The sequence below is a fragment of the Camelina sativa genome, chromosome 17, assembly GCF_030686135.1.
Source record: "Camelina sativa cultivar CO46 ecotype springtype chromosome 17, ASM3068613v1".
NCBI lineage: Eukaryota > Viridiplantae > Streptophyta > Magnoliopsida > Brassicales > Brassicaceae > Camelina > Camelina sativa.
Window position 1 is genome coordinate 6,922,673 of NC_141896.1, and position 9,244 is coordinate 6,931,916.

At 35.2% G+C, this 9,244-nt stretch overlaps 1 protein-coding gene and 1 pseudogene across 2 annotated transcripts; one reads left to right on the forward strand and one right to left on the reverse strand.

Annotated features, from left to right (window-relative positions):
* Positions 1–510: 510 nt before the first annotated feature.
* On the forward strand, positions 511–5,547 carry LOC104759246 (uncharacterized; annotated as a pseudogene). The gene is made up of 8 exons (XR_015587688.1): positions 511–587; positions 946–1,022; positions 1,406–2,269; positions 2,365–2,658; positions 2,741–3,022; positions 3,941–4,482; positions 4,564–4,669; positions 4,754–5,547. The product of XR_015587688.1 is annotated as an uncharacterized LOC104759246 (transcript).
* A 307-nt stretch (positions 5,548–5,854) lies between these two features.
* LOC104724968 (protein FAR1-RELATED SEQUENCE 6-like) lies at positions 5,855–8,592 on the reverse strand. Its single transcript, XM_087497237.1, has 3 exons — positions 7,473–8,592; positions 6,494–7,366; positions 5,855–6,411 (listed from the first exon to the last, which is right to left on the reverse strand). Exons 1-3 carry the CDS (start codon positions 7,596–7,598, stop codon positions 5,950–5,952), a joined length of 1,461 nt encoding a protein of 486 aa, XP_087353363.1. The 5' UTR covers positions 7,599–8,592; the 3' UTR covers positions 5,855–5,949.
* Between the last annotated feature and the right edge of the window lie 652 nt (positions 8,593–9,244).

Consider the following 9,244-nt stretch of genomic DNA (forward strand, 5'->3'; position numbering starts at 1 on the left):
ATAACAAAAAAAAAACGACATTCAGTTTCTTGACTTTCTCCTTCGTTACAACCAAGAACAAAAGAGAACCTTTGGTACCGCCGGCGAAGAAGTAAAATTTTTCGATCTCTGTGTGTGATTAATCTCGGAATCGGAGGTGGTTGGTTTTCGGTTTCGGTGGCTGGTTGATTTCGGGGAGTAGTTTTCGGTGGTTTCGGTGGCGGGTCGATTGTAAGAACAAGAGTAGAAACGGTGGCTGTCGATTCCGCAACCGGCGAACTTCAGAGTTAGCTGCCGGCGAACTAAGAACAAGAGTTGTTTCGGTGGCTGTCGATTCTGTCCGGCGGTGAGGATTGTTTTTTTTCCTTAATAGGAACAATTACTGATTTGATTTCAATTCTTTCTAAACCCGAATTTTTTTTGTCGGTCTTTCTATTTACTAGTTTTGGTGGAACTTCAAAAGCATTAACAAGATAGATGTGTCCCGATTACTAATGATTTAATGTTATTATGTTTTGTTCTTGGTAATAGGGAGCAGAATCGTTGCTCAGGGAACACATTAGTGCTTCTTGTTTTGGGTATTGATCCTTAGTAGCTTCATAAATCGGGTAAGATATTCTCTCCAATTATCAATATGATTTTATATAAGCACCAATCTCTCAATACTACATTAGTGTTTGCTTTGAAATTGTTTTATTCATATATGTTTGATATTTTTTAACAATTTCAAACCAGCGAACCTCTTTGGTACTTAGATTATCATTGTTTTGTTTTGGGTCTTAAGTTAGTTCATGCATTGGTCTTAAATTTATATGTTTTGTATGTGTCTATTTGTTCAATTTTGATCCCTTGACTTGTCTCTCTCTCGTGATCCTTCTTTTGGTGGAACTTCAAAAGCATTAATGGGAAGGATGTGTCCCGATTACTAATGCCTTAATGTTTTTATGTTTTGTTACATAACATTAGGTAGCAGAATCGTTGCTCAGGGAACACATTAGTGCTTCTTGTTTTGGGTATTGATCCTCAGTAGCTTCATAAATCGGGTAAGATATTCTCTCCAATTATCAATATGATTTTATATAAGCACTAATCTCTCAATACTACATTAGTGTTTGCTTTGAAATTGTTTTATTCATATATGTTTGATACTTTTTAACAATTTCAAACCAGCGAACCTCTTTGGTACTTAGATTATCATTGTTTTGTTTTGGGTCTTGAGTTAGTTCATGTATTGGTCTTAAATTTATATGTTTTGTGTGTGTCCATTTGTTCTTGATCGCTTGACTTGTCTCTCTCTCGTGATCCTTCTTTTGGTATGTAACAATTTTGTGTTACCAAAATATCAGATTTGTTTCAAAATTTAGGATTTATCATCTTGTTTGCTACTTTTCCTATCATTTGATATGCTTTTTTTCTGTATCTTTAGGAATGGCATCATCAAGCAATATCATCAAATATCCTCCTCTACTTTATGAAGAAGGGAAATCACCTCTCAAACATAGAAGCATGAACCACAATTGTTTTGTGTCAAAAATTGGATTTTTGAGAGAAGGATTAGGTGTGGACGTGTGGGATAAACTGAAGGAATCATCTCTTGGAGTGTTTATAAAGTTTGCTGAATTGGAATACACATGGGCTGCGCAGAGAGTTCACTATCTACTCACACATCAGCTGAGAATCAACAACATCCATGAGGTTTGGTCTTTGATCGGTGATAGGCCAATTAGATTTTCTTTAAATGAGTTTGCAGAGATAACAAGGTTAAATTGTGATGCATTTGACCCTTTAGAGAACTTTGATGTTGATCACCATGATTTCTGGAAAGAAATGAAAATACCAACAACCCTTGATGGTCCTATGTGGAGTGAGTTGGTAAACGTGATTGATTCTAACAAAACATGGGATTTTGATAAGAGGATGATGGTTGGTAGGTTATGTCTGTTGTCAGTATGCGTACCTGGAATTCATCATACATCTAGAATCCCATTGGTGACTGCTAAGAGAGTTTTAGATCCTGTTGCTTTTGAAAAATATCCATGGGGTCGGGTGGCTTTTAGTAGTTTAGTGAATTTTGTTAAGATAGTTGACTATGACGGAGATTCATACACCATACACGGCTAGCGTTCATGCTATGTTGATTTGGCTGTATGAGAGTATTCCTGGAATTGGAGAAAGTTATGGGTTTAGAAGGACAGAAGCGAGTGGTGTTCCACTTCTTGATTGGCGATCATCACGAAAACGTATCAACTTCACAGACTTCATCAAAAAAGAGAAGGATTTGCACGGACAGGTTAGTAGTTTGTTATTATTTATTTTTTTTAATTATTTTTTGACATGAACAAATAATTTGTCTGAATTGAAACTTACTTTATTCATTGCTTGTAGGTTCGTGTTAGGCATATGATTCATGTTTCAGAGGAAGACATGTATCCTCTATGGTCTGACTCAGATGAGCATACGGATCCACACCTAGACGAGCTAATTAAAGATCTCATTCATAACCGTTTGTCTCTAGATGCTTGGAGTTGTGGCAAGACAGTTGGTATAAGTTCAAAAAAGAAGAAAAGAAGAGCTGAAGCTGATAAGGTGAATGACAACAGAGGGTGCAATCCTAAGAAAAAAAGATGGACATATAGTGATCCTAAATGTGAACAAGGAGAAAATGTAACCAACATGGAGGTAAGGTTTCATTTTCCTTTACCGTAATTGATTAACATTTTTTGTCTTCTCTATTATGATATTAATGAACATGTTATTGTAGGATGGTAAGGATGACACGTCAATTTCTTTGGATATTTGGAGGGCGATTGAGAAAATGAATGAGACTATTTCTGACTTGGGCAAAACACTCAACAGTCGAATAGATGTCTTGGAGAGTAAATTTGAAACATGCGTTGAAAAACAAATGACGGTGTTCAAAGAGGAGATGGGTGAGAGGATTAAAGCATTGGAGAAAGAAAGAAAAGAGCCAAAAGAAGCTGATGTACGGAATGATGCCACTTCGCACACCATTAACGATGATGAGGGAACAAGTAAAGCACCTGTAAGTTACATTTTCCTTTACTTCTCATGTTCTGTTTTTTAAAGCTTCTCATGTTCTGTTTTTTTAAAGCTTATCTTATTCTGAATTTTTAAAACTTCACATGTTCTGTTTTTTTAAAGCTTCTCATGTTCTGTTTTTTAAAGCTTATCATGTTCTGTTTTTTTAAAGCTTCTCATGTTCTGAATTTTTAAAGCTTCTCATGTTCTGTTTTTTTTAAAGCTTCTCATTTTCTGTTTTTTTGTTTTAAACTTATACGGTTCTCATCTTAATATCAAACTTCTCATTTTCCGTTTTGTTAGAACTTCTCATGTTCTGTTATTTTAAACCTTCTCATGTTTTTTTTTTTTAAACTTCACATGTTATGTTTTTTTTAAAACTTCTTATGTTCTGTTTATTTTTTTACTTCACATGTTCTGTTTTTTTTAAACTTCTCATGTTCTGTTTATTTTTAAAGCTTCTCATGTTCTGAATTTTTAAAGCTTCTCATGTTCTGTTTTTTTTAAAGCTTCTCATGTTCTGTTTTTTTGTTTTAAACTTATACGGTTCTCATCTTAATATCAAACTTCTCATTTTCCGTTTTGTTAGAACTTCTCATGTTCTGTTATTTTAAACCTTCTCATGTTTTTTTTTTTTAAACTTCACATGTTATGTTTTTTTAAAACTTCTTATGTTCTGTTTATTTTTTTACTTCACATGTTCTGTTTTTTTTAAACTTCTCATGTTCTGTTTATTTTTTTACTTCTCATGTTGTGTTTGTTAAAGCATATCATGTTTTACTTCTCATGTTCTTTTTTTTTGTTTTAAACTTATACGGTTCTCATCTTAATATCAAACTTCTCCTGTTCTGTTTTTTTTTTCTTATACATATCATTTCTCGATTTTCTTACCTCCTTCTTCTCATGTTCTTTTTGGTTGCAGTCATGGATTGTTGAGATGAAGCAGACATCACAAGATGAATTTCCATTTCAAAGGGTGGTGAGGAAGGTTTACACTGTCAAGAATAAGAAGAAAGAAGAAGATGAGATATCAGAGAAACTTCCTCTCTTTGAAAAGAAGGAATCTGTGAAGGTTGAGAAGAAGGAAACTTCCAAGTAAAAGAAGATAACTGCTAAAGCTTCTGACGATGTTGAGGATATTACTACCCAAGTTCAGAAAGCTAAATTGAAAATAGCTTCCAGTTCTGAAGATACATGGTCCAACAAGGAGGATCAGTTGGTACATAAAAAACTTGAGGTGACACTAAACCGCCTTGGAGAGGCTTTGACGAGGTTGGATGGACCTGGACCTTCGAAGACTTCTAGACGCGTGCCCCAGTTGGCAGAATCACAGAAGTATCCTTACCTTGGTAACTCGACAGTCAAGCGGATCATTACAGAGGGTGATAATGTGTTAGGCGACCATCTTAAGCCTGTAGATGATGAGAAACATCAGACACTTTTGGATTTTCTCAACCTTGATAAGTATATATCAACAACTCTGAATTGTTTATAAAAGTTACTATCATTATCTATATATGTACTAACTCTTTCTTATATTCACAGGGAAGAGCCACTTAGCACCAGCAACGCAGCTGTGAGATTCTATTGGAAAATTATGATTCCAAGGGAAAATTGGCCAAGCTTTGACTATAGATGGTTGACAGACCATGTAAGTTTATTTTTGATAATTTAGTATAAGGTTTATTCAATACTATATTTTCGCTTATTCTAGTTTTTATTTTTTTGAATGTAGCACATGGGTTGTGCAATGGCTATGTTCCGGAAAAGATATATGTGTGAGCCTTGTCCGTATCCTAAACAACGCATAGCTTTCTTAGACCAAGATCTGATCACTACATTGAAGAAAGACTACATGCAGTTTGATATGGGGCCTAAGAATTTTGTGTTTCGGGATTCCTATGTGAAACACGTTTTTGGCGAATATCCTGAGGAGTCAGCTACAAACAAGAAGTGGTGGATTGATGTGGATAACTTATACGCTTGTCTTTTTGTCAATCAGAACCATTGGGTGGCTTTGGATATTGACTTGCGGGGTAAGAAGATTCACATCTATGATAGCATACCAACCTTGGTGAGTGACGATAAAATGGCCATTGAGTGTTTGCCTTTAAGGCAAATGATTCCAGCAATGTTAAGTGACATGATTCCTGAGACGATCCGTAAGAAGAGTAGAGCAATGTTGGAATTGAGAAGGGTGAAGAAAAATATTCCTCGGAATGAAAATCCAGGTGATTGTGGTGTGTATGCTCTTAAGTACATTGAATGTTTAGCTCTTGGGAAATTATTTGATGGGCTTTGCGATGAGAACATGTTGGGTCTTCGGATTAAGCTTGCAGCGGAATTATATGACGAAGTCAGAGAATTAGCCATACCATCTAATATGACTGATTCATATCCTCAAGCTAAAGCTATTATCATCCCTTCCCTAGTTGATGAGTCCTTGTAGACTATTTTGTGTTATTGCCTTATGTTTTGTTATAACATTATCATTGTAGACTATTTCTTCTTATTGTAGACTATTTTTATGAGTCCTTGTAGACTATTTTGTTTCATTGACAACTGGTTCTTTTGCATGTGAATTTGAATGTGAATGACATGTAATTTTTAGCTTAACGACATGTAGTGAATTTTTAGCTTAACGACATGTAGTGAATTTTTAGCTTAACGTGAAGCTTTCTACTCATTTTAAATTTTAAATTTGAACGACATGTGAAGCTCTTATTATGAAGCTCTTTCTACGACATGTAATTCTACTTCTTATTGTGAAGCTCTTATTTTTTCCACGAGTATGCTACTCATTTTAAATTTTAAATTGTTAATAACAAAAGAATGAGAGAATATAAAAGAACTTTCAAATAAAACGAGTTCTATGTCAATGAGTACATGTCTTGCGAGAATATAAAAGAACTTTCAACAAAAACTAGGAAATTATAGAGTACATGTCTTGCGATTATGCCCTACTTGGTTGCAATTACCACATGTGTATTGTTTTCTTGGCTTCTTCTTTTCCATTGCAATTTCCAATGCCGATTTGATTCTTGAATTCTTTGGTCTACCTGGTTGTTGTTTTGGAATCGGTGGTCTACATACCTTCGTTATCACATGTCCAGGAACAGATTTATCAAGCGCCCTTGGCATGATGGCATTCTCGTAGGAAGCGTAAACGTAGTGTTTGCGATAATAAGGATGACTCATTGAAATGCGAGAAATGTTTCTGAATTCACCGGCCGCAATTGCATGTGCACAAAGGAGTTTCTCCAAGTCAAACCTGCGACATGTACACTTTTTATCTTTCAAATTGACAACATGCAGAGATGTTCCACTTGTTACTTGTACTTGGTGTGCATCGATATCTTGGACAGTAAGTAACTTAGCATAGTCCACACGACCCTATAAAATAATTGTGACATTATATTAGAAACTTAGTTGTATAACATACACACTTGCTAAGAAAGGATAGAAACGAACAGACCTGGAGAATTTTCTCTACACCACGAGTCAAGTCTGTTGTCATCTTCAATGCATCAGTCCTTCTATCAGAAAACCACCTAGTCATCATGGACCTTATTTCTTCCAACAGTTGTACAATAGGAAAGCTCCTAGCATGTGACATGACCTTATTCATTGATTCTGCAATGTTGCTTGTAAGCAAGTTGTACCTATCACCTGGGAAATGTACACGAGTCCACATACGCACATCAGCCCTCACGAGGTACTCATGTAGTGCTGGATTCATGGCTTCTATCTGATCAAATGTGGTTTGAAAGTCGATAAGTCTAAAAGCATTCGCCGCCTTTTTAACCAAAGCGAATTCTGCTCGACCTTTAAACCGGACCAAAATATTCTTGTACATATGGTATGTACATATTCCCCTACTAGACTTGGGATAGACCTTTTTAATAGCTTTCCCAATTGATTGATGCCTATCAGAAATAATGGAAAGGCTTTCATCATCTGGTATCACACAGCTGAGTTGCTTGAAAAACCATTCCCATGATTCATCATTCTCTGTATCAACCACGGCGAAAGCAATAGGAAAAATCTGAAAATTGCCATCTTGAGTTGTTGCTGTCAGTAGTGTCCCTAAGTATTTTCCCTGTAAAAAAGTACCATCCACAACAACCACTTTCCTCAAAAACGGAAATCCCTGTATGCTTGCACCAAATGCTAGAAAACAGTACTTAAATCTTTGAGCTTCATCAACATCAAGCTGTGTAAAAGTTCCAGGATTTGCCCTTTTTATCATATACAAATATGTAGGAAGCTGCTCATAACCACTCTCTGGACTACCCCTGACCAACTTGCGAGCATGCCTTAACGTTCGATATGCTTTCCAATAATCCATCTATCATCAACAAATATTTTTTTTCATTGTTGTGAAAAAAAAACGGATAAATACTACTGGTAAACAAAAAAATCGAAATAATGCTAAATAAATAGAAAAATTATACCTTGATATGAAAACGTTTATTCAACGCTTCAGCAACATGCATTGGCAGTACCTTGGGACCAACTCCACCAACAAAATCTTTGTACAACTCTCCTAGAATATGATGATCTGCTTGTCGGGCACGCATAGAGTGCTCTGTTACTGAACATGTATGTGCTGAAATAAACACACGCACCTCAAACTTTGGAAAGTGTCTTAATGTTGCAGCTGTTACCCTCCACTTGCATCCTTTAACCTAACACTTTACAATCAATAATGTTGGTCTCGATTTGTAAACATAATAATCAAACCTTTGAACCAAGGTTAGTATCTTCAACCGTGTTTTTAGGTGCTCCTTTGTATCATACATTTGCCCAACAGCCAAATTCACAGAAGACAAGTCTACCTTTGAGACATCAACTGGTTCTTTATTTTCTTCAATATAAAAAGATGAACTCCTTTTCTTCATTGGCAATTTATGATCCTCTTCTTCTGGTGGAATTCCATACAGGGTAAAATTCTCATCATCAGAATCTGTTCCGTCAGAATCATCACAATAATCAAATCTACTATCATCTTCATCCATCTCTTCTTCATTTGTGTCGTTGGCCATATCAAGATACTCTTCTCCAACCTGATCATTTTCATCTCTTCCTCGTTTCTTACCTTTGTGATTCAAATCAGTCTGTATTTTCTTCTTCACTTCAACACAAAGTCGACCTGTATCCCTTTCCAATTGTCCCAGAAAAGTGTGCAACTGACGAGAATTATCAATAATAACTGGTGGTGTATCACCGGGTAAATCCTGCAATAACCTCTTCGAGATCTTGTAACTCAAGACAACATCAAATACCTTGTTATCCAGCCTGTAATCCTCATAAACCATTCCAATGCAATCATCAAATCTGCTTTGATCGTTACATTGTAGAATTCGTGAACCCCTTTCATTATCAACAACAAACAACCATTTATTGTTGTCAAAGATCCAATTACCACAAACGAGAATCACCTGCTTCATATTCTCTTGGTTGAATGTGAATTACTCTAAAACGTGAAGGAGGAAATGAAAAAAAAAACCACCTTAAAAGGAAAATAATAGACAAGTCGATTATGAACCCCAAAAGGAAGAAAGCATGATTAAATCCACATTGGAAAGGAGGAAGAAGGAATTTATGGAAAAATAAGATGAACCAAAAAAAGAAAAAAATTTCAGTCAATATAGGGGAGGGGAGGCACGATACAAAAGAGCAAAAAAGGGTAAACCCTAGATTCTCGCCATATATGGCAACTGCTACAAAAGTCTGTCGCTTAACTTAAAAAAAATCTGTCACCAAAGGCACTAATAAATCTGTCATTACTCTGTAAAAAATCTGTTATAAAAAATCTGTTATCAAATGCGAAATAATAGATTTGTCATTACAGATAACAAATCTGCTGTCACTATATCAACAAAAAACAAAACTGTTATCATTGTATTCATATATAATAAATCTGTTATTAAGCAGCAGATTTTTTAGTAAGAAAAAAAAAATTGTCATAACATAAGAAAATCTGCCACAACATATATTGTGCATGTGGGTCAATATAGCAATTTTAAAAAGACTTTCGAAAATCTGTTATCAAACAACAGATTTTCCCTTCAATCCAAAAGTCAGTCATAACTATAAAAAAATCTGTCACCACTAGATGTCAAACTAGCAATTATTTTTACGTTTATAAATCTGTCGTAATGTGACAGATTTTTTAAGTGAAAAAATAAAACTGTTGCAACAATCATAAAAAATCTGCCACAAA

Excerpts from the sequence above, each read along its gene's own strand:
- LOC104724968 (XM_087497237.1), bottom strand. The coding sequence starts at position 7,598 with ATGCGTGCCCGACAAGCAGATCATCATATTCTAGGAGAGTTGTACAAA. Across the intron at positions 7,367-7,472 it reads ATAAACGTTTTCATATCAAG|ATGGATTATTGGAAAGCATA; the intron begins GTATAATTTTTC and ends TGTTGATGATAG. Across the intron at positions 6,412-6,493 it reads GTGTAGAGAAAATTCTCCAG|GGTCGTGTGGACTATGCTAA; the intron begins GTCTGTTCGTTT and ends ATTATTTTATAG.